The 26,329-nt window shown below is 35.8% G+C and overlaps 1 protein-coding gene across 1 annotated transcript in view; it reads left to right on the top strand.

Annotated features, from left to right (window-relative positions):
- Window positions 1-290: 290 nt before the first annotated feature.
- Window positions 291-26,329, top strand: part of LOC145686697 (GTPase-GDP dissociation stimulator vimar-like) — a gene marked incomplete at its 5' end in the record, with an annotated part of 37,480 nt that continues 11,441 nt past the window's right edge. Inside the window, 6 exon segments of the mRNA XM_081760249.1 lie at window positions 291-437; window positions 6,160-6,291; window positions 11,862-11,982; window positions 13,275-13,417; window positions 20,922-21,054; window positions 21,946-22,211. Of these exon segments, the coding sequence (XP_081616375.1) occupies window positions 291-437; window positions 6,160-6,291; window positions 11,862-11,982; window positions 13,275-13,417; window positions 20,922-21,054; window positions 21,946-22,211 (942 nt within the window).

The following is a 26,329-nucleotide window of genomic DNA, read 5'->3' as shown; positions in this document are numbered from 1 at the left end:
GTAGTAGAAGTTACTTATTTGGGAGGAATATCAAGTAAAGGATTGGGTAGTTTAAAATGCGTAAGCATAGAGAATAAAGATACGAAATTTGGCTTCATTTCACTTATTTAATCTACCTTGTTGACCTGTATTTATGCGTTCAAATTAATATTTACGTTCTCTCTTAGCAATCATTGTAAGGAAACATTGGGGTTGTAGAGGTACTTATTATTTAATAATATAAAAATATTGTTTATGTTGGAAAGATGAGAGGAGAAAAAAAGCTAATGTCTTTTCCTCTTTAATTGCAGAAGCTGTAAAAACTCACCTTGCTCACGTGGGGCTGTGTGAACTCCTCATAAAACTCCTGAAAAAACATAAACCTTTAGTGGATGATGATGAGACACGAAACATAATGAAAGTGGCCTGTGATTTAATAGTGCTCATTCTTACAGGTGGTAGGTATTTCTAAGTGAAATTAGACATCTTCAATTTTAGGTGTAAATTTTTAACCTTTCCTCTTGTTAGCTATTTTCTGAAGCATTATTTGGGCATTAATATGGTGTCCCTCTTTTTTTTCTTTCTTTCTTTCTTCAATTTAGTGAATAACCTAAACTGTGAAGAATATGAAAAACTTAGAAAGTGAGAAAGGTAGTGTCGACAAAATGCTATTTTATGAACTAATAATTGTTTTCAAGACCTCTTGTATAATGTATAAATTTAAGTGCCCAAGGATGATGACGTCATACGCTGCGCACCAAAATTTCTTATCTATAATGGAAAGGTTTCGAAATGGGGGGCGGGGTGGCTCAGTGCTAGAGCGCGTACATCTTGTGCGTGGGGTCCCAGGTTCGATTCCCGACCAAGTAAATTTGTGGTAGACGACATCGAGTCCGTGAGTTTTCTCGTGGTCACTCTCGTTTCCTCCCACTTTCTCATTGCTCCGATTCTATCATCATCATTCACTTGTCTAAATCATCGTCTTCCTTAGCTTAAAAGGCATAATCGAGGGACGTTAAACTGAAAGATTTCGAAATGGTTATCAGTTTAGTAGCGTTTTGTAGGTGATACTTCAATTGCTTTCTACTTTTTTTTCTTCATATTCTTCCTTGTCTTTACAGGGTTCCTACTAGTCAGGGAAGTCAGGGAAAAACACTAAAAATCAGGGAAGGTCAGAGAAATTTTATAAAATATATTTTTTCTAACATTAATTGTACACCAATTTCAGCTTAGCCAACCATAAATGATCACAGTATGGGACGTTGCTCAGATTTTTATGAGAGATAAGTGGAATATACGTATGAGCAATTGATTACTATTTGGGCACCGTTATTTATTCCTTATTTATATATCAACGTCATCCAACACCTGTCATAAAAGTCGGGTAATTTCCTGCCAAAGATCAGGAAAATAAATTTCTCCAGATCAGTAGGAACCCTGCTTTAAGTTACTTATTAAAATTGATGAAAGTAGGGTTGAGCTTAGCGAAGAGCCTTAAATACCGAACATGGCCGACCAGGAAAAGAAGCAATTTGTATTGACGTTCGTCCACGTTTGACTTGCCGGTATTAGTGATTTGTGAAATCATAATTAGCGCTATGTGATCCACACATTGTTGTAAAACTTGTTGGAAGTTCGTTACCTGGTATCTGGTAACCGCTCTATACGTCACTGGCTACATCCACATACCGTCTCACATCTTCACGAGTGTGAAACGAACGTAGGTAGAAGTTTAGAGCTACAAATTGGACTGGTTCAAACTCCGTGTGTATACAACTGCGTATGAGAAGTGGTGCATGCACAACAAAAGTAAGCTTAAGAAAGAAAAAAGTTGCGAATAAGGTTTTGTCGCCTTATTTTTGACCGATATCAATCCTAACCAATAGCGTAATCCTTAAATAGAGAAACAATCTCATATCTCGTATATTTCATAAAAATCTTATTCTTTTTACGAAACTTGTCCTGAAATACAGAAGATCAGGTTAGATCCGTCTGATTTTCAAAGTGTACCCTATTAAAAAAATAAAAAAAAGGCATAGCCACTACGGGTTGTATGCTATGGGACCACCAGCATTATGGACTATCGACCGACATCGCATTGAATCTTTTTCCCCCCTGTATGTTGTCCATAAGCAGAGATGGTTATTGTAGACGTTGATTTTAACAGTTCAAATGAGCAGAAGTTTGTTGGGCTTCTGGCAAGACTATCAAGAAAGTAAATAATAAGGGTTCCCGTATTCTCATGGTAGAGCGTTCACCTCTTTTGTATAGGATCCTTGGCTCGATCCTAGTTTACACAAAGTAGGCTCTATGCAGGGCCGTCGCGCGGCTTGTAAGCGCCCAGGGAGAGAATTTCATTGCACCCCCTTTTTCCCCAGTGTGTTATGAAAATCAGCCAGTTTATTCTGTACTTCTAGACTTAAATACGGAATTTATGATCTTAATGTAAGATAAAAGAATGTCAGTTTATTAAAGTGAATGGTTTTTGTAGTTAAAACATAAAAGTTAATGAAAACATAGTTTTTAATTATTGAAATCGAGTGCTATTCTTTTTTATTTTGAACTGACATCAACATAGTAATAGCATAGAATATACAAATAACGATACAAATATTAAATTCCAAGGTAAAAGAAAAATAAACCTTACAGAGGGCTGGAGAGAATTCCAGTTCAGTAATCCTAGACGATGTTTTACATTACTGGTAATTTTCAAGTTCAATACTCTATCGGAAGTCCCTCAACGATCTAATCTAGGTCCCCTTTTGTTTCTTCTTGTTATTAATGATATTCTTCTGTGTATTAAAACTTCTTGTATTAAGTTCTTTTTGCCGACATCTCAAATTATACTCCAAAGTAAGTTCAATTGATGACTGCGGGAAAGTTCAATAGGATCTACAGAGTTCAAATATAGTGTAATAAGAACAAATTAATTCTTAATGTGTCCAAATGTAAATCTATCTTTCACAAGGAAAGAAAATCCAATTAACTTTACCTATACAATAAGTGGCACTTTTTTGTCTACCCCAAATACTATCAATGATCTAGGAGTTGTATTTGATAGCAAGTTAATCTTTGCTCAACACGTTGACGAAATAACGAGTAGTGCATATAGAAACCTAGGTTTAATTTATAGGATAGGGCAGGATTTCTACAAAGAATCAACATTTATAAGATTATACTTTTCGTATGTGAGGTCAAAGTTAGAATACTGTTGTACTGTTTGGACACCAAATGTCACTAAATACTCTGATGCAATAGAATATATATATATAGTTTAATTTTTTAAAAGTGCTTGCATACAAGAAAACCGGTTTCTGCCCAAAATATGTCCCCTACGAAAACATAGTAACGAATTGTAGTTTTCAAACATTAGTAAAAAGGAAATGCGTGTTTGATCTGTTGTTCTTAGATAAATTTATTAAACGGTAAAATTGACCGCCCAGAATTAGTTTCAAGTATTATTACGTGTCCCAATAGGCAAGACGAGAACAACAAACACTGGGACATTCTGTTGTAGAAAAGCAAGAACTAACATTTTACATGCCTCTTCTGTGGAGAATGTGTATTTCATATAACGAAATAATTAGGTTTCATGTAGTAGATGTATTTAGTATGTCCGAAAACAAGTTCAAAACATTGTCAGGCAATAACGTCTGCATAATTAAACGACGTATATTTGTGTTTGTATAATAGTATATGATAAATAATGAATTATCTACATGACACTATAACTTTGGCATTAAACCTGTTCTGTTGTCCTTCTGAAATAAATAAATTTTACTTAGCTTGGCTTGATGATAAAAATATCTGATTTAACATTATTTTTTAAAAAATAATTTGAATTCCTTGAATTTTGTTGATTTGTCGTCCCGGCGCCCCTCTGGTCGCGGCGCCCAGGGCGATCGCCCCGGTCGCCCCGCCCACGCGACGGCCCTGGCTCTATGGTTGACAGATACCGTGTGCATGACTTTTCTCGGGGTTCTCCCATTTCATTCATTTTCATTATCATTGTCTTTAGCCTACACAGCCTAATCGTGGAACGTAAAACTGAAAGATTTCATTTTCTCTTCGTTATTTGTTATTTCACATATTGTAGGTAACGCTGTTAAATAGAGATAACGGGAACCTGGAAATGTTTTCACCATATTTAACTTGAAATTGATTATAAATTGACTTATTTATGTTTTCTCCTGGTTATCTTTGTAGAGACGAATATTCGGACCCAAGAGGAACGGGAATGGGGAATGGCGGAAACTTCATAACGAGGAACTACATAATTTATACGGTTTACCCAACATTGTTAGAGTCATCAAGTCTAGGAGGCTTAGGTGGGCAGGTCATGTAGCTAGAATGGAAGAAAGTAGAAACGGTTTCAAAATCTTGATTGGAAGACCAGTCGGAAAACGACCATTAGAAAGACCTAGGCGCAAATGGGAGGACAATATTAAGATGGATCTCGCAGAGATAGGAATACAAAGTAGAAACTGGATCCAGTTGGCTAAGGATAGAAGTCAGTGGAGAGCTTTTGTGAACGCGGCATTGAACCTTCGGGTTTCATAGCCCATAGAGTTAGTTAGTTAGTTATCTTTGTGAAGAAAATTATAAGTAATTATGGTTAATTTAATTTTTCTTTAAGTAACCAGAAAATTCGGATCTCTGAACTGGCGTGGACTCTAATCCCAAGCTTCCACTTGCTGGATGGATTCTGTACTACTCGTGCTACTATCACTGATAGCTCGAGTGGTACACCATCAAGCGTTGATCGGAATCAAAGTCTCACCGATCTAGCAATCTGAATTTTCTGGGTTAATGCAGCGTGGTGGTATGGTGTTAACTCTGGAATTACCAGACCCATAACTGCTATGTGAATTATCAAGAGGGGAGGAACAGAATTCCCCACGCTTCTTTCAAGTGATTTGTTATTGATTTTCAGTTAACATCTTGCACTAAACTAAAATAACAGAAACCTTTGAAGTAGTTCTATTTTACTATATAAACATTACTTTAAATCACGGAAATAGATTACGTTTCAAACTGATTGTTGGTGTCATTTTGCCGGCTAGGTACATATTTACGTCGATTTTTTACAACTGAAATTCTTCACTGGATACTGTCATCTTCCTCATTAGCATATTCGTCTTTCACTGGACAGATATAAACTAGTTTCGTCATTTTCCTCAATATTACTTATATCAGTGATTTCCAAGAGGGCTTTCTACATTTTCTCACTACTAAGATATTTGCTGAACATCATAAATAGACAAGATATTCTGTTTCAGGTTACGAAGTACGAAGCTACATAAGCATGAGACGCACTGTCGACTGTTCAAAAGCATAGCCATATCGTGAACACATTCGCGTTCAAAAGGTTTATCATTTCCGCTATAATTAAAAAAAAAAAAAAAAAAAAAAAAAAAAAATCAAGAAAGGAGGAAGCCAGTAATATAATGCTAGAAAATGTTCTTGTAAACTTCTGTATTTATATAACAAAAAAAGTAACTTTCTTTTTTCAAAATACATAGGTTTTTGACATGAAGGAAATAAAAAGAAATTTTAACAGAAATAAAGATAAGTTATGTGTATTACCAATGGGGTCGAATTATAGGTTATGTCTATTACCAAGGGGAGTCAAACTAGCCATAAGTTATTCTTTTATATATAAAGATGGTATGATAATAGTAACTAACAAAAGTGAATATTACAGTGAAACGAATCAATGTAAAAATTCCAGAAATTTTATATTTTATCCTGTAAAAAAAATTGAAAAATCAAACAAACGGGCATAATTGACTCCTCTTGGTATTTCTAAAATTAAGTTATCATAATTTAATGGTTTCATAATTTTAGAAATATCATTAGTGAAAAGGAAAAAAAAGTCAAAGGAATTACATAAAAGAAATCAAGAAATTACCGTTCAGTTCAACAAAAATAGGAACGTACTTCAGTAGATTTAAAATAAAAAATATCAAAAGCCTAAAGACTGAAATTTCTAAGTACATTAAATTCGTGTGTGTGCATTGCGACATAACGTTTCTTTTTCCTTGTGATTTTCCGGCTGTTGGATTCCTTATATAGGTACCGTATTATATTAAACTTACAATTTTAAGTTCTATTCGTAAGTTGCGTATGCTAGAAACTTTTAAAAGTTACCTATTTATATTGTATTTTTATTTGTCGTAGATGAGAGCATGAATCTGTTATACGCTGAAGGCAAAGGAGAAGTTTTTCAAGAGATGGGGAATTGGTTGGAATCCGACGATGAAGATTTGCAAATCACAGGTGTTCTGGCAATGGGGAACTTCGCTAGAACAGGTATTATTCTCTACCTTTTAAATGAACAGAAGTATCACTAAACTTTATTTTCTCTCATTATTAATAGTTTTCATTGTTTTGATTATCCATTTTTTTAAGAAGCAATGTTCGAAGTGCAGAAAAAGAAGAGGCGGTATGTTTTGTTATGATTTTGACTCGACATACCGGCTACCTAAATGTTGAAATGCGGTGAGGGTATGTTGCCCAAAAGATTGCATTTGTATTACATAATGACTGAAAACCATTGGAAAGTTTCTCTGTAATAAAGGTGGGGGGGTGGAGAGACTTTGGTCCCCGCCAACAACTTTTTGAAAAAATAAATATATATCCCTTATTTTGTATTTTAGAGAAAGCTCAAAATCCGAATGAGGATATTAACAATTTCCTGCGGGAAAACTCCCGGTTCCCCCACTTGACTGTGGGGTATTCCTTCCAAACCCCCGCAAGGTTCGCACCCCACAACAGACAACCCATAAATCTGCCCGTGCTCAAAATACTACATTTATGTGCATTAAGGCAAGAAGACACACACACATACATAACAAAGAAACAATTCAATATGCTACATCAAAATATAAACTAGGTGAACTTCTTTGAAGACACCTCATTTTAAAAACAAAAGGTAGGAAAAAGATAACGAAAATGTCAGTATTGTCAACTCAGAAATTATTTCTACATAAGAAATAAAATTCTTTTACGTGCAAAGCTATTCGTCAATTACTGTGTATAACAGCGTTTCCCAACCTTTTTCAACTCGCAGCACACTACGGGTGTAATTTTAATTCTCGCGGCACACTCATTTGTACTATAAATAAGTTTTTTTTTTTTCCCTGTGATTACTAATCTCCTTCTCACAAAGAAGAAATCTCGACGACTGGTTTTCCTCGTGGTAAATCATTATGCTTATTATTTCATTCTAATTTAAAAATAGAAAATAATTGCAATGAAATATAGGACTCAGGTTTTTAAAAATACACTTTCTTTTTCGAAAACTAGATCCAACCTTTCACTAAGAAGGAAGATCACTAAATAACGAAGGAACAAACAAATCTCTTGTACTTTAAAAATATAAATGTAGGTAATTTGTATGCATGTTTACTTTGTCGAAAGGATTGAATGATATTTTAAAATTTCAAGTTACGAAATAGTTTGAAACAATAAAGAAGCAATAATGGTTATAACAATGATAACAAGTACTTTTTTCGACATTAAAAATGCACAGAAAAGTAACACAGTATGAAACTTATAATTTATTAACACGATTAATATACGTTATAATTTTTAAATATTACACAAAGGTTAGAATTGATCAAGAATATTTTCTAATATATAAAGATTACAATTTTTCAAAAATAAGTAAAACAGGTTGGTGCACGAAGCAAAATTAAATGTGCAACTTCAATACAATATTCTTTCATAATCTTCTTCAATTGTGGATGGATAGTTGATACATACACCCTCATATCGTGTTCCGGAGTTAACAGTTGTGACCCGTTCTTACACTTGATTGTATTCATTGCAGAAAATCCTGCTTCACTTAAGTAGGATGTAGAAAAGGGAATGACGACTTTCACAGCCTTTGTAGAAATAGCTGTAGAAATGTGTAAGAGGCTGCGGCAAATAAAATTCTGTTTTCGAAATACTATCTGCTACACAGTAATGTATGCACAATAATGTAACAATTATAGTATTTTTTTTCCATTGTAGATGATCATAGTAATGTGAAATACAAATATATGTATATTTTTCTTATTTCTTGCAATTTGGATGCTATAGAATTAATAATTTTGTTTCGATTTCCTCGTGGCACACCAGCGGCCCATTTGCGGCACACCGGTTGGGAAACGCTGGTGTATAATAATGGATTTATTAGAGGTATTTAGCACCTACTTTCCAGTGACAGTATGTTTTAATCACTGGAAAAACAGAGACTGTATGCCTTCATCACTGGTAAACCAGAGGCGGTATGGCATACCACCGCATACCGCCTCACTTCGACCACTGTTAAGAAGTAATATACTATCATTGTAGATAAAAGTACAGTTAGTTTTGGATATTTCCTTTGTAAAGAATCTGCATGATTAATGATTGTGGTTACAGATTTTTACTTTTGTAAATAAAACATGTGCCCAAAGCAAGCACTTACTATGACTAATCTGTATCAGCGATATATCATTCCCTTCATCAGAAACATTATCAAAAAGTAGAAAGAATAAACTGCGCTTAGGATTTTATTAAATAACATGTGAATAGCTTGGGAATATTTTCTTCTATCGGTACTTATAAAGTTAAATATAAAGAGCCTATGCGGTTTGCTAATAAGGACCAGACTGTGTCATGTGATCAGGTCAAAAGTCACGTTGCGTGCTAAATGGAGTCTGGAGATTCCAAATCGGAGATATGAAGTATTTGAGGTACGTAACCTCTGCATGGGGCGCCCCGGATAATTCGCAAAAGATGCATATACTTTATCATTATTATTAGTTTTACTCAAACAACTTGACTTTTGATAATGTTCTATTCATATTTACCTTACGTGCTATACATCGCTTTTAAGCCCTCCATTATGTCTCTGCAATAAGCTTTCAATTAGCCATCTCCTTATTATAGTTTTTGATATATATATATATATATATATATATATATATATATGTGTGTGTGTGTGTGTGTGTCAGGGTTTGAAAAAACCCGGGCTTTTTTGAAAAAGCCCAACCCACCTGGACCCATATGGGTTTTTTCGGGTAATTTCGGGTTTAATCGTTTTTTTTTTCGAAATATTTCAATGTCTTTGGGGTAAAAGTGTTAAAATGTGATTTATATTTCAAAATTGTTATTGTCACAACTTGCAACAATTTTCTACTCACTGCTGTTTTTAAAAAATGGCCGCCATTTTGAAATTTTACATTCGATCGCCGAGAAAATCTGTACAGCAAATTTAGCATATCTCGTGCTTCCACCGTCAAAATTTCATCTTAAAAGACTGAAAATTGCGCTTCGTAGCGTGGATACTCGCTGTTTTGAAAAAATGGCCGCCATTTTGATATTTTACGTTGGTATGCCGCCAAAAACTATACAGGAAATTTAGTGTGTCTCGTGCTTGTACTGTGAAAATTTTAACTTAAAAGGCCGAAAGTTGTACCCTGTAGTGTGTGTGGTAGAGGCAGACAAACGAGTCGAGTTGATTTTGTGTTTAACGTCCCTTTCAGCAGCGAGGCTATATGAGACGGGACCTACTGATTAACGTGGAATCCGAACCACATGAGTTCCCCTCCGGGAAGCAAGCTCGGGGCTCCCACGTCGAAGACGCGTACACTAACCGCTTAGCCATGAATGAGCTCGGCAGACAAACGAACAAATCTAGATCACGTCATCCAGAAGCCTAAGTGACGTTCGCCAAATATGAATACCAAAAGGGGTCTGTTAATTAAAAAAAAAAAAAAAAAAAAAAAGATACAATTCATGTTGTATGAAATAAATAAATATTTCAAAATGTCTTATATGAAATTAACATCATCTAGCGTAAAATAAATAGTTTTATTGTTGAAGTATTCGTTTCCGATCCTTCTGTGTTTAATTCGGGAATTTTCCAAGCACTTCTTTCACGGCGTGTACATCAAAACTTCCACTAGTACGGAAATGTGAACTCAGCACTTGAAATAGTAAGCGTTACATAGTCTTCGGAACCCCGAGCATTAAGCTTTTTAAATTTGACAAGAATTTTTACGCTTTTACTGGTGTTGATTCTACAAGAATGCTTATTTGAAAATTAGCAACAAATGACAGAACTAAACTGTTATTGTTAGAAAACCAAATTTTAGTTTAAGAAACGTGTTTTACATCAAAGGTAAGAAATGAAACTAATAGTTTTACTAATGTATTTACATATGTACTATTAGTACCAGCACCTATGACCTTAAACCCGTCAAACGTATGAGTGACAACGTCCCTCGGTGTCGCCGAGTGGGCGAGCACACTATTCACGGAAAGTATTTTCTGAAGTACAAAACTGCTTTCGTCGTCGGCAATTCAAAACCTGCTATGTGATATTTTCGGATATTTCGAGATAATAGTACTATCTGCTGCAGCTTTTAGACCCTTTTAGACTCTCTAATTTATTATTACTTGAGAAGGTATCAAGGTATGTGCAGCATCAAATATTACGTATATTACATCACTTTTATAAAGCGAAAAATCTAACTAGGATACTGTTTTTCGTTTCTCCTGAAAAATTTATAAAAATGCACATAGCAGGTTTTGAATGGCCGACGACGTTATTTTACTTGAAATAGGCTATAAGCATAATCCATACATTAATTTGTTCTATAACTATCTCAAGCTAGTTTTTTTTTATTAATTAATTAATTAATTAATTAATTTAGTGCATTCAGAACTTTCTTATGTTGAATGTTGTTGTATACCTTAACACCTTGTATACTTTACACATCTTGTGTACCTTAACGTGAAAGCTTCTATTTCGCCCAAAGGAAGTCTAAAATCTGATAAAAATCACTTTCAATGTGATCACCTTAGCTGTACCAATAATATACCAACAAAATTGCTCAAAAACCCAGGTGGGTTTTAAAGTGTTTTTTTTCAGGTGGGTCCAACCCGAAAAAACCCACCGGGTTTTTTCGGGCTGGGCCCACTTGGGCAAACCCTGGTGTGTGTGTGGACGACTTAGTTTTTTTCATTGATTTTCCATTTACTTTAATGTTGAGGTTTTGTGATTTTTTACTATGTTCCATCCATTTTAAGACGATTTCTTTTGGAATATAGAATCTACATAGTCCCTTCTACATTTGAGCTGAATTTCAGCCATCTTCCCCAAAATTTGTTAACATCATTGCAACCGAATAGGCCCTTTAGCATACATCTATTTGATTTCATTATTTTACAACTTAAAATTTACACTAATCCTTTGAAGTTCGTAAATGTTATTCAGATTTTGAGTAAGGTGTTATTCTCGTCAGAACTTTCCAAAAATACTAGGCTGCTATTTCAAATGAAGATTTATCCTTCTCCACAACATATGATCTCACGGAAAGATATTAGGTTATTTCATTACTCAAGAAGGATTCAGAGCCGAAAACTAAGTTGAATATATTCTAATATATAAAATATATACTTGTTGTTATACAAATTCTAATTTGTGTCAATAATTATGTAAGATAAATGACGATACGCACTCAGATTGGTAGACTTAGATGCTGACGTCCCCATTCTTCCACTATTCAATCTATCAGATTGGTGGAGAAAATTGGACTCACCCATATGCTGTACTGTATCATTAGAAAGGAACAATAGAATGTAAAGAAAATAGCCAACTCCTCAATAGGCGCTAATTCAATTAAATTCAAATCCATCGTGTTTTTTATATATATATATATATATAACTCTTCGGATTTCATTGGATTTAAGATAGCTTGGTCTTCAGAATTCAGAAGCCTTTTTTTATGTTCCTTGTTTTCACATAAATTTAATTTTCCCTTTTTTATTAGGTAATTCTCTTTTTTTATTTACAAATGTGCATTCATCTTACTAACAGTTTATCATCTTTTTATTTCTGCCAGACAAACACTGCATTGAGATGGTCCAACAAGGCGTATGTAAGAAACTTCTGAATCTTGTGAGGAAAAATAATACATCCGCTGGTGATATACGGTTACAACATGCTTTGCTGAGTGCATTAAGGTAATACTTGTTTTTTTATCGTCCATTTCTGACGTTAAACGTGCTTGCATTATTCTGCCGTTCAAAGGCTAAAGATCGTTGCTGAAAAGTTTGTGTGGAGAAAATCACGAATTTGTGTAGCTAAAAGCCGCAAACTTATGCATACGGTAAAGCTTATACATATGATAACATCGCCAATATTGTAGATGTGAGTCTTTAGGCTTTTGTCAGTATTGTCCCTTGGTCGTATAGTTTGCTTGTTACTAGTAGTTTACTTTCGGCCAAATCCGCAGATAACTGTCTTTTGCCTTTGGATGGCAGTACTGAGGCGATGCAGTTGAAACATCCAGTAGGGTGGAGAAAAAAATATGGCAATATGGATGGTTTTCTTCTTTCCTTTAGGTCGTAAATCTCGTCCAATGACAGTTGGGATTTTTTTTTTTTTTTTTTAGTTTAATGTCCCACGATTATAGTTCGGGCCAAGGGAGACTGTAATGATGGTGGTGATAAACAAAATAATGGAATGAAGAAAGTGGGAAGGAACGGGAGAAATCCCTCCCACACACAACCCCTCTTGATAGGTGGTGAGATCGAACCAGGGACCCCATGCGCCAGAGGTGTGCGCTCTATCATTGAGCCATCGCGGCGCAACATAAATTGTATTGTAGTAAACAAATAAAAAAAAATAAGAAATAGACATGGTACGAAATCGAGATTTAACGATATTGTTTACGTATGCCGTTTATATCTTTAGCTCATTGATTTATATAAAGAATTATTTTTGTGCTGCTTATTTCTTCTGTAAGTTAGTTGCTCTGTCGAAATGAATTCGCACTATAAATAAATGCATTATTACTTAAATTTGTTTTTTACAGCTTACAATTATGTATCACAAAGTTTAATTTTCACGACGTATATTTATGCATTTAAGTAGATTTGAAGGAGAAAGCAATAAAATAAAACCATTAAATTCCTGTTCATTTCAAAGAAAAACCTCTTAGGATGGATAAAAGTTGTGAAGAAATCTAGTTAGATTTATTGATATCTCTGTTGCATTAATGCAATATATTAACATATACCAAGCTATAAGATTATTCTCTGAATTAATGTGTACATAAAATTTGTTGGCACAATGCACTTTTTCACCGTGATGTATTGAACATTAATTTCAACTGGTGTGGCACATTTCTGTTAGTGTAGTATTTATGTAGTAGAGTGTAGTTCATTCCAGTCATATGCTTTTGGTTACTGTTATGATGTATCGTATGTAGAATGCAGAAAGTTTCATGAGTTGACACGTGTTTTATTTGTAGGAACTTAGCAATTCCGCCTCAAAACAAGAGTACATTGTTGTCAGATGGATTGGTAGATACTGTTCTTCCTATGACATCAATACCTACATTTCCGGTGGTGTTCAAGCTCTTAGGCACCTTGAGAATGGTCATAGACGGCCAAGGTAAGTGTATGAAACACACAGTACATGCTTCCGTAAACTTCCGGAAATTTAATCATAGATCACTTAATAATGAAAATATTATAATGTATTTTGTTTAAGTGGCTGAGCGTCGACCTCAAGAATGAAGTGAATTTGTCTGATCAGGAAGCTGACCGCGCAACATAGTGATTAATGCGCCTGAACGGAAGCCGGATACCCGGGTTCGATTCTCTATACATTTGAACAATTTTGCTCCTTGAATCTCATAGTAACACACAATTCAATTTCAAAACTCTGCGATAAAAATCTGTCAAAAGCACTGGATCCGTATGATACATCATGTAATATTCCTGAATCTTTTATGGTTCAAAATCGAAAGTTAAATAATGCAAAGTAGTCCTCCGAATTCAGTAGGCTTCTGAATTGGAGTTTGAGTATTGCTAACAAGTTGTCGATTCCCGGTGGGGGCACTCGGTCGAAAAACTGTAAAACGCTTTTTCAGGCCAGCTACCCTGAATGAGATTTTCCTGGGTTTTCCTCATCCACACTAAGCAAATGCCGGGGTGGTACCTAACCTACAGGTCTCAAACCGCTTTCTTCTCTTTCCCAGGATTGTGTGCTCGCTGAGAGACGTCATCCCTCAAAACGTGATGAGTTAAATGGTCATAGATGCCGGAAGCCCAGAAATCTAAATCCTAACAAGTTGTGTAACTCTGTGCTCAGTGTTCCGTAACATTCGAACGACCATAGGATTGAACTTAGCGAACGGCCGATTTTCTCGTAGGTGCCAAAATGTGAACAGTGTAATGTTAGGGAAATGGTATGATGTTGAAAAAGCCCTATCAGGAAAATTTTACTGGTCTATATCGTCATCATCACAAGAAGAACTCAAGAAACACATAAAATCATGGACTCGGCAAGAAATAATTTTGTATTACCGACTGCTTTTAGGAACGGCTTTAACACCTGTTAAATTGTACCAAATTAAAAAAAAACCAACTTATCATTGCTGGTGTGACAGAGGCATTGGAACTATGAATCACATACTATTCGAATGTGATCTATTTGAATCGTTTAGAAATCAATTTCTATTTCAACTTTATAATCATTTAGGTTGTGCTCCGTTTTCATATAAATATATTTTAGCTTCAAATCAACGAATACCAATTAAGGCTTTGATACAATTTCTTAAAAAAACCGGAATCTCGATATAAAAAAAAAATTTAAAAAAAAAAAATAAAAGTGTGTTGACATATTCAAGAAGGACGATTAGTACAATTTTTACTGAAGAAATTATTTAACTTACTACCATATTCCTTGTAGCATTTATGGCACAAATTGGTCATTTCCTGGTGCCCTTCTTATTTTTCCAGCACTTTTAAAAGTGAAGACAAGACAAGATAAAACTAGAATGAATAAAAAGATAAATTTAAAAAAAAGCATCAAGTGAGTTGATCACAATGAACACGCGTTCCAAGACTAATAACAATAGATATACTTAATTAAAATAGGAAATAGATGTTTCTTTTTTTTTTTTTTTTATCCCTTGTTAATTTTTTGAAATTAGTCTCAGAGGCAACTGGATTACGTTCTCCCCCTTTCTCATTCTTGTTACTAAGGGCGAAAAGATACATTGTTTTTTATTTTTGTTTTAAAGTGTAGCATCGAATCTCAGACTCAAGACGCACCACTTTCTGAAGATTATCATTTTTTACTTTCTTTATTCTTCCTGTTAAGTTTTAGTCAAAGCGAATGAAAAGCCCGAGTGATACTGTATTCTCGTGAAGGATCTTACGAGGATCATTATGAAAGTTTTGAGATGTGAAATAACTTACATACTTAAAATCAATTTAACACTTACATTTTCTCAAAGTATTCACCATTACACTGTACACACTTTTGCATCCTCGAAAACCACTTTTGGAAGCAGTGTTGCCAGTCTTTTTCTTCAGGTGTTGAAAGTTCATTCTCGTAAGCCACTCTAGCTTCTTAAGGGCTGCAAAATCTCTTCCCACGCATCCGATCTTTGATCCTGGGGAACAGAAAAAAATCACACGGGGCCAGGTCAGGGCTATACGACGAATGAGTCACAAGTTTGACCTCCGTAGATTCTAAAAACTGAATTGTGATGTTGGCCGTGTGTGCGGACGCGTTGTCATGATGAAGCAGGATCCCACGCAATCCAGTTCTTGGACGCCGTTCCCGAAGCTTCTGGAACACTTTTGTTAAGCAAACAGTGGTGTACCACTGAGCAGTAACAGTCCTTTGTTCTTCAAGTGAAACAGTTGCAACATGGCCAGATTTGGAGAAGAAAGTTGCGACCATCTTCTTCCCCACACTTCACAGTCGCTTCACTTTCGTGGGTGGATTTTCGTCTGGAAAGATCCAAACTGTAGACTGGAGTTTTCAGGGTCAAATTGATAGATCCAAGTCTCATCACCAGTAACAATGTCAGAGACGCGTCGAGAATTACCTCCATCAAATCTTGCAAGCATTTCTTCACACCATTCCACATGCATGCGCTTCTGCTGTTCAGTCAAAATGTGAGGCACCCAACGAGATGAAACCTTCCTGAGCCGAAGATGGTTATGAAGAATTTTTGTTACTGCTGGCGATCCAATGTTCACTGTAGATTAAATGTCCTTGAAAGTTGTTCGAGGATTTTCTCGAATCATTTGTTCCACAGTGGCAATATTTTCATCTTGACACCGCTGGGTTGCCGGACGTCCAGCTCTCTCTTCATCTTTAAGCTTTGTCCGGCCTCTTCTGAATTCACCAAACCACCGAAAAATTGTAGCACGGGAAGGAGCAAGGTTCCCAAATTCCCCCTGCAAACGGTCAAGGCTTTGTGTCTCGTTCAAACCACTTTTGAAATCGTAAAGGATCATTGCCCGAAAATGTTCCCTTTCGAGCTCCATTCTAGACAGCCGAATACTTCTCACATCAACAAACAAGTGAAGGCGATACGGCCACGCCGATAAGCGAGGCGAGTTAAAACTTGCTTCGCTTCTTCGCTCTGGATACCACTACCGAACGCAATTGTTGGAATTCAAATACTGTACCACAACAATGCGTATCTCAAAACTTTCGTAGTGACCCTCGTAAAAGTCGTCCAGATCATCCTTCATATTAAAAAAGAAAAAAACTCGCCTTTTCGTATTTATCTGTAAGCATAAATCATACAGGATTAACAGTTAAAATTGGTGTAGGGTCTTCTGTCAACTGTTATGAGTAACAACTGAGTTTTGAAGTCGCTAAGTAATAAATAAACTCATGAAGGTCCAAATGTCAAAATAGTATCGGTATGGGTATATTTTTGCTCACGGAAAATGAATTCTTAAGTAATAATATTACGAGTGATACTATTAAATTTCTATACAAGTATCATTTCTTGTTAACTAAGTTTAGGTTAGAGGTTCAGGCCACTCTCAACATGAACAACGTATGTACGTTTTAATATTTACACACAGAGTCGGAATAACTGTGTATTTATTTTGAAAGATCAGTTGTATCTGCTTCTTAAATTTACAATTCAGTTTCTGGGACATACCTTATATGCATTGTCCATGGAGGTCGATTGTAAGCTTAAACCGCTTAAGAGACCTAATCACTGCGAAATTAAAATACCGCTAATAGAAATGTGGAACAAAAGCGCGCTAAACAATATTGCTTTTTTGAGGTACCGTTATCTTGAGTCACCTAGTAACTTTCCGTTTGCAGCCATTTAGAAACGCGAAAATAAATGCCGATTTTCTAAATGGCTGGAAATTGAAAGCAGATAAGTGAGTCATGATAACGTATTTCATGTAAAATAATATTGTCTAGTGAGCTTTTGTTGCACTTTTCGATTATCTTTTATCTATTTGAAGATATCACATAATTACTGTAAAATTAGCGGTATTTTAATTTCGCCGTGATGGGGCTTCTTAACCTCTAGTTTCCTTTTCATTTATATAAAAATAGAATTCTTATTATAACAGGGATATACCAGATTCTACGTACACTCATTTACAAGGCACATGCGTAAAAGTATTAATTGCTTTTTGATTCGTATTGATATAATTTACCCAAGAACTCTAATCTTTGCACCCTTTTGCATTGATTTCAACTACAGTACAGTAGAAAGGATACGTGTGCTAAGTTCTACTAATAGACACTATTCCAGAAAGTTATTTTACATGAGCCGTATGAATATCAAGTTTGTGTAAAACTAATTTCCGATAGGGACTCAGCATAATTATAGAAGTACTTCCCGTTCTCATTTGCACGAACTCGAACTTTGTCTTGTTCCTTGTACTACATTTCTAGTGGAGAGTTGATTTATAACCAGTATAGGATCAAAGCTTTTATTATTATTATTATTATTTATTAATATACAGCAAATTGTGGATGCGTTAAAATATTAAATAATACTTTTGATAAAGTGGATAGTTTCAAATATCTAGGATCAATATTAACAGAGGAAAAATCATATTAACGGAGAAATTAAATGTAGACTAAAAGCAGGGAATTCGTGTTACTATTCGGTTCAAAATCTCTTGTCGTCGCGAATTCTGTCGAGGAATTTGAAGCTTAAAATATACAAAACGATAATGATGCCTGTTGTTCTGTATGGTTGCGAAACATGGTCACTTACTCTGAGGGAAGAACATAGACTGAAAGTATTTGAGAACAAGATCCTGAGACGAATATTCGGACCCAAGAGGAACGGGAATAGGGAATGGCGGAAAATTCATAACGAGGAACTACATAATTTATATGGTTTACCCAACATTGTTAGGGTCATCAAGTCTAGGAGGCTCAGATAGGCAGGTCATGTAGCCAGAATGGAAGAAAGTAGGAACTCTTTCAAAGTCTTAACTGGAAAGCCAATCGGAAAATAACCATTAGGAAAACCTAGTTGGGAAGACAATACTAAGATGGATCTCACAGAAGTAGGAATGCAAAGTAAAAACTTTAGCTCTCTCGTGGCTAAGCGGTTAGCGTACGCGCCTTTGGCGTGGGAGACCCGGGTTCGATTCCCGGCGGGAGCTCATGTGGTTGGGATTCCACGTTAATCAGTAGGTCCACGTCTCATATAGCCTCGCTGCTGAACGGGACGCTAAACTAAAATCAAACAAAAGCAAAGTAAAAACTGGATCCAATTGGCTAAGGACAGAAGTCAATGGAGAACTGTTGTGAATGTGGCACTAAACCTCTGGGTTCCATAGGCCATAAAGATAGTATTTTACGCTTTCTATGTTCGTGCTTCCGGAAGAAGTTGAATGACAACTTTCCTTGAAGCTCTCCGGAGTAGTCGTCGTTCTAGACGGCAGACTGGAACTTCGTATTCTTCAGAAAATACTCAACATATTCTGTCACGTTAATTTCATCTGTATTTACGGAGAACTTTATTCAGTTCATCACGAGAAAAACACTTCTTACTACTGCGTTAAAGTGCTAGGCACACTTTGGCTAGTACGAATTCAGAACAAAAGAAAAAAACATCTTAAGAGTCCAGCCACTCCAATCAGTGCTAGACTAGTCAGTACTAGACACCCGACTAGTTAATTTGTATAACGGCTAAATGTGTGTGTGCGTTTCGTTGCCTTTTTCAGTGCAAGTTTCAAAGGAACAATTAATCTTTACTCCCAGTAATACTTGCTGTTTCTGTTGGCGCATCAAGTGTAGCTATGGACTTGTGTAAATTACCGTATTTACACGATTGTAAGACGTATTCTTGGTGAAAATTAAAAGAAAAAAAAAACTACCTGCATTGATTTTAATTTTTAAAAAAATAGTAAGCATGGGAAAACAAATAATGTTATGGGAAAATAAAGAAACATTGAACTTACTGCTGGAATTTACGGTATATTCATGTGCATCTGCTGGTACTTTTTTCCCCTAATGCAATTACGGTACAACACTTGCTAATGTCAGTTTTATAGCAATCCATTATCGGTATCATATTATATCAGTATGTATATTATACCAGTATGTACACACACATACACAAACAACTTTTATTTGCCACTGGTTTGCGGGCTAATTTTAAATGGTTTTTATTTCGCGTAAAATACACGATTTTAGTTGTGCATTCTGTTCGTACACACAAAATACACATTCTTTACAGAATTGTGACTAACGGGATTAGCAATTTTTGGCCGAACTCCATCTAATCTGGCCTAAATTTGCATAACTCAAATCTAAGACGCACCTTGATTTTGGAGGTAAAAAATCGGTAAAAAATACGTCTTAGAGTCGCGTAAATACGGTAGTTGTATTCTCCCTATGAACTGAGGATTAATTTATTTTCCTCAATACGCTTAGCGTATTATTTTCTCCCATCCCTTTCAAAGAGTCCATTTAAACACTAGAACCTATATGTAACAAGAGTCTGTTATAACCTTCTACTATTACTAAACTTTTAAGTAGTTAATAGTATGTTATTTTGGTTTCTTATTCAATATGGCCTATTGTCAAGTGATCTTGCAACCTTTTTTGCTTAACTACTGCCTTTAGTCTGATTGAAGACCTTTTGTATTCGCAAGGAGACTTCCCTTCGACTAAGTCGATTGCTGGAATTCATTTCGTCAACTTTTGTCAAGAACCACATCCGCCTTTCTTCCACAGAGTTGTTTACAAGGAAATCATCGCGCAACGTCACTCGAAGATGCTCTGGGTCTGTTAGTGAAATCCACTTAACTAACATTCGCTCCGCGTTTTGCTTGCAGTCTAAAGGAGTGGTCATACTCATAAGGTGGTTCCATTACAGAAAGGGTCTGTGTGAAGGGAAACTTGTGATAGCTTTCAATCTGCCCTCATGATCTTCGCTTCAAAACTATGGATGTGTACTTAGAGGTCCTTCCATTCCATCCTGGGCTCATCTCCGACCACTCGAGATCTTCCTTCGCTGTTAGACAAGAGGTAAACTCCTAGTGTCAACAGGGAACCGCAAAACTTCAGCTAGGCGCGTCAAAGGAAGACAGTCATCGCCTTCAGAGAGAGCGGCAAAGTTTATTTATTTATTTATTTTGCCCTGTGGTAGGTGCAAAATAAATAAATAAAGTTTGCCGTTGTAACCAGTTCTCTCAGACCAGTTAAGTATCAAACTACTTTCCTATTAATTACATCTTAATCATTTGTGGACTCTTTAGAAAATGCTAGTCCCTGTTCTTAGTCCGACTGCCGCCAGAATCGCACGCATAGCAGTCACCACATAAATTTGACTGCTAACGATGGGATTGAAATATCTCTATCTCCGAGCTCTTTCACAAGCGGTAGCAGCTGTAAGTTCACTAACGCCCCCTACCGAGTTCGGTGGCGACTCTTTGGTTCTCAGACCAAGCCTGCTACGCCATAATACAGCTAATGTGCGGTATACAAAATTTCGAACCTTGGATTTATTTGGGAGTTGGCAAGAGCTGATATTAACCAGTTTTCCGTGTTCTTAATTATGTGCTCTTTAGAAGCAAGCGTAATGTTTAAGACTTGAAAATTGTACGGAACATTATTAATGATAGACATTGCTTTGACTTGCTTTCAGAAGTTGCAGCGACAGATCTTGGGAAAAGATCAGAACTAATCAGCCGTTTAGTCGAATGGTGCCAAACAGAAGATCACCCAGGGGTTCAAGGAGAAGCTAATCGACTGCTGGCTTGGCTAATAAAAAACAGCAGGTAACTACATTTTACGTATATACTTCTTATATTATTGCATGTCATTTATAAATTATATGTAAATGAACACACTACAGTGCAAATGTAATTCAGTAACCATTGCTACGTCATTTCTTTCAAAGATGCTGCAGATATCTTCAAAATGAGAAACATATACCATTGTTGAATAGTATACAATGTGATAAATTATTGTGAATTGCTTTCGGGTTGTGCACATAACCTGTCACTTCTTTTTCTCTAACAGTTGAAATATTAATACAGAAATGTACTGTTAATTTTCAGGCACCAACACAGTAATATTATTTTATCTCTTAGGTCGTTTGCAAAGTGTTACTCGACGCGTTCGTAGAATTTTACCATGTCATTCCATCCATCATTTCCATGGTCTCGGTTGCACTTTTGCCGAGTTTAAAACACAATGTTCTATCGCTGCTTCATGGCGCTACTGTGACAATAGTCTCCCGCTGTTAGCTGAATATGACGTCATAGTTCCCGTCATGCTTAGCGTGCAGCAATGCAGTGATTCCAGTTCTTAAACAAATTTTCATCTTTTGTTAGCATATAGTCATTTCTTTCTAACATTTTTTTTTTTTTTTTTTCACAGCAAAATCAATCTGATTAATAACTATCGGACTGTGTGTCTCATCTTAGGATTTTCTTGTTAAAACCATAATAATGTAGAATTTTCCTATATGTATTGACGTTTCTGTGTTTTAACCATATTTAGAGGTGATGACCAAAATGCCGATAGCGTGAAAGAATGTAGAGTATTACAACAAACTGAAAGATCCGTTTATTGTGTATTCTCAGATCGAAGATACACGCAGAAGTGTACAGTTAATGGCCCAGCCGCAAGACTTATTTGAAATTTTATTCTTATTGTTTTTCCAGGAGTAGAGAAGTAATGCAAGTGATCTTGGATGCTGGAGGTGTTCCGTGGATTGTTTCTATGATCTCGGCCGAGCATACGGTGATGCAGAATGAAGCATTGTTAGCTGTGACTCTGTTGGCCTCTACAATGCTCGACAAAACAAACAGCGTTCTTGTCAGTAGTAACGTTGGAGAAAACATCAAGAAACTCCTGAACCATTGTGATAAAATGGAAGCAGAAGTGATTCTAAATGCCTTAATGTTGATTAGACAGCTGTTGAAAGCAGGTATGTATGGGAAATCTCTTCTAGGAGGGAAAGAATGAAAAAAAAAAGTTCTTTATCATTTGTAATGAAAGGAGAGAGAGAGAGAGAGAGAGTGAATGTCTAAATGTGGATAGAAAATATCATAGAATCTGTGTAGATATATGTGACAAAGCGAGAAGAAAAGATTAAAATATGTAACTAGCTAGTTTCGTTCCTAAAACTTCGAAAGCAGGGCCTGCATAATTTTGAAAATACACCACTTGCAGAAAAAATATGTGGATTGTTTTACGGGGAATATCGCAGCTTATATACTATCATTCGAAACAGTATCTGAATATTGCCCATTCTAGCATTGGAACTATGTCTAACTTAAACAAAAATAAAATCTTACCAAAGCAAACACTTATTATTTCTAATTCGTGTTCAGTTTTGGCAATATATCATTGCCTTCGTCAGACATTATCTGTGTAATGTTAGTGTGTTTGATAAAGGCAATAATATGTTGTCAAAACTGAATATAGATTAGAAATAATAAATGTTTGCTTGGGTAAGAGTTTATTTTTATTTAAGTTATTCAAAATAGTAGGTTAACAATTATAAAATGAAAAGTAAAAGCATATTTCATGACTTTTGCCGAAGGTTGAAACTTAATACAATGCTTGTTTTTGTTATTACTTTGATGAAGGAAAAAAAAAAGTTATATTACTTCGTTACTTTTCAAAATTAAGCTTCATTTTCGCAATTTAAGAAATTAAACAAAACTAATGTTCCATATTTTCACTCATTCAGTGATTTGTAGTTCGCCATTTGCAATTTAGTATAAATCAATATACTGTTAACATTGGACGTAGTTAAATGTGTTTCTTTTAGTGTGAAGAATAAAGTTTGTATACTACAGATACGGAGTGATCTCTCCATAGGAGAAGGTGAGGTGAGGTGATTTTGAGTTTAACGTCCCGTTCAGAAGCAAGGCTATATGAGACGTCGACCTACTGATTAACGTGGAATCCGAACCACATCAGCTCCCGCCGGAAATCGAACCCGGGTCTCCCTGGCCAAAAGTGCGTACGCTAACCGCCACGAAGGAGCTCCCCATAGGAGCAGGTATTTGTACAAGAGGAATATAAGTACTACAGTTACCGTCTTAATTGAATTCAATAATAAGTTACCATCGCAGTAGGTTAGATTGTTGCGTTCAAATTAAATATATAGTTTACTGATAAAATTACGGAATTTATATCCGAAACAACTATTTCGAATAGTAAAGTTAAGTTTAACAATAGCATTAAAATTCGCAGTTCCTGACAAATTGTGTAATTTTTACATGTTCCTAAGTTGCAGAGACTTAATCCATGTAACGTGGATTCCTGTCATCATGGTATGTTGGTCTTCAGGTTGCGTATCGAGGAAAGACTTCTGAATATAGAGGTTCGCTGCAAATATATTGAATAAGTAGTCGTGGACATATGATAAGGGGTGACCCTTTAACTTGGAGGTTTGGTGTGAGGCTAATAATTTCATACTGTAATAATAATAATAATAATAATAATAATAATCACAGAAGCCTTGAACCATCACAGATAACTTGGCACGACCTCAGCAAAGTAAAATGGACCTGAGATTTGGAACATCAAATATAAGAAGTCTTTGTAGGGCAGGCGCATTAAGATCCTAACGAGTGAGTTAGAGAACTATAAGATGGACCTGGTAGGAGTATAGGAAGTAAGATAGGAAGGAGAGGGGGCTGCGAAGACCTGAAATTTTACGTTCTTTTATGGGGAAGAAGATAAAAATCACCAACTAAGAACAAGGTTTTTCGTTCACAAACGAATAATATCAGCAATTAAACAGGTTGAATTTGTAATTGAAAGAATTTCTTTTATTACTCTTAGGGGTTAGTGGTGCAATGTTATTCTTCCATGAGCTTCCTCGTAGCTAAGCGGTTAGCGTACACGTCTTTGGCGTGGGAGACCCGGGTTCGATTCCCGGCGGAAGTCCATGTGGTTCGGATTCCACGTTAATCAGTAGGTCCACATCTCATATAGCCTCGCTGCTGAAAGGGACGCTAAACTAAAATCAACTCATTATTCTTCCAAATGTACATGCCCCAACGGAGGATAAGGATGACAAAAAAAAAAGACAACTTTTTCGAAGAAGTAGAATGTATATTTGACCAACTCGCACGATACCATTATGAAAATTCAATTACAGGATTTCAGTGCAAAGGTAGGGCGAGAGAATATTTTCAAACCGATTATAGCAAACGAAATCTTGAATAAGGAAAGTAATGACAACAGCGTTAGATTTGTAAATTTTGCCACATTCAAAAACCTTATCGTAAAGAGTAGCAAAATTCGCACATCGTGACATTCATAAATATACTTGATTCTCGCCAGATGGAAAAATACATATAATCAAATTGATCATGTTTTAATAGATAGAAGAAGAAAGTGTAGCATAATTGATGTTCGCGTTTAGGGGAGCTGACTGAGACACTGATCACTACCTAGTAGCAGCAGTAGCAAGAGAGAGGTTATCGTTGTAAAAGGAAATATTGAGCTTCTGAAAACGGAGAGATTTATTAAAGAAATTGCAGAAGAGTCAGGCGACAGGAGAATATCAGTTTGAAGTATCGATAGATTCTCTGTTTAGAAAGTTCGGAATGCACTAGTATTAAGGATACTTTGTTCAGCAAAAGAAATTTTGGGGCTTGTGGAAATAGTAGGAGCAAACCATTGTTCGAACAGACATTAAACTAGCAGGGAAGAGAAAGTAGGCAAAGTTGCAATTGCGTACAAAACCTGAACGATATAACTTAACAAAATGTCGTTGCCATCAGGTGGGAAACTTCCAAAACCTTGAGAACAAAGGAACGCGATTTTTTGAAAGTAAAAATTAGTGAACTTTTGAGAAAAACATTGTATAACCCATTCTTACTGAATTTGGTATACCGGAAAAGCTATTTAGAGTAACATGTGTTTAAACGAATCCCAAAGTGGAGTCCGAGAAGGAAAATATTTGTCCAAAACTAATCTTATAGAGCTTTCACCTCAAGAATGCACAGAAACAAAGAGATGCGTTGTCGCTATTATTATTCAGTTTTGTTCTGGAGTACGCTGTAAAGAAAATCAGAAATAGCAACCAGGGCCTAGAGCTGGATGGTATTCACCAGGTTATGGCATATGCTGATGTAAATCTGATAGATGATCGGAGAGCAATAGCAAGAAGTGCAGAGGTTTTATGAAACACCTACAGGTGCAAAGGTTTAGAAGTTAATGAATTTAAAAAAAAAAAAAAAAAAAAAACCCTAAATACGTGGAAATTTGCCGTATTAATTTCGTAATACTGCAAATTATGGATATGTCAAAGTATCAATTACTTTAAAATATCTAGGATCAATATTAATAGATCAAAACCGTATCCAGTAAGAAATTAAATGTCGACTGAAAGCAGGGAATTCGTATTATTATTCAGTCCAAAATCTTTTGTCGTCGCGAATTCTGTCGAAGAATTTGAGACTTAAAAAACATAAAACGATAATTGTTCCTGTTGTGCTATAAAGTTACGAAACATGGTCACTTAGTTTGAAGGAAGAACGCATATTAAAAGAATTGAAGAATAAATTCCTGAGGCGAATAATATTTGGACCCACGATGGACGGGAATGGCGGAACTTCATAACGAAGAACTGCATACATAGTTTATACCGTTGACGAAACATTGTTAGAATCTTTAAGGGCTAGGAGGCTTAAGTGGATAGGTCATGCAGCCAGAATGGAAGAAAGTAGAAGTGCTTTCAAAATTTTTAACTGGAAACCCAATCGGAAAAGACCATTAGAGAGGCCTAGGCGCAGATGAGAGGGCAATATTAAGACGATATTGTAGAAATAGGAATACAAAGACGAAACTGGACCCAATTGGCTAAGGGTAGAAGTGAATGGAGAGCCTTTGTGAACGCGGCATTGAACCTCAGGGTTGCATAGGCCATAGAGTGAGCGAATGGATTATACTTACATTATATTGAAGAAGAAGAGGAAGAAAAAAATATCAGTTTGAGTTTTTGGGTTTTGCGTTCTTTTGGAACACAGGTTATGAATTACGGGAGCGGACGTAGAATCACGAGTGGAGCTTGAATAAGGT

The sequence above is a fragment of the Thermobia domestica genome, chromosome 5 (assembly GCF_964235325.1).
Source record: "Thermobia domestica chromosome 5, izTheDome1.hap1.1, whole genome shotgun sequence".
NCBI classification, from domain to species: Eukaryota; Metazoa; Arthropoda; class Insecta; order Zygentoma; family Lepismatidae; genus Thermobia; species Thermobia domestica.
Note: the sequence above shows the minus strand (reverse complement) of the source record. Positions and strands in the feature narration are given on the sequence as shown.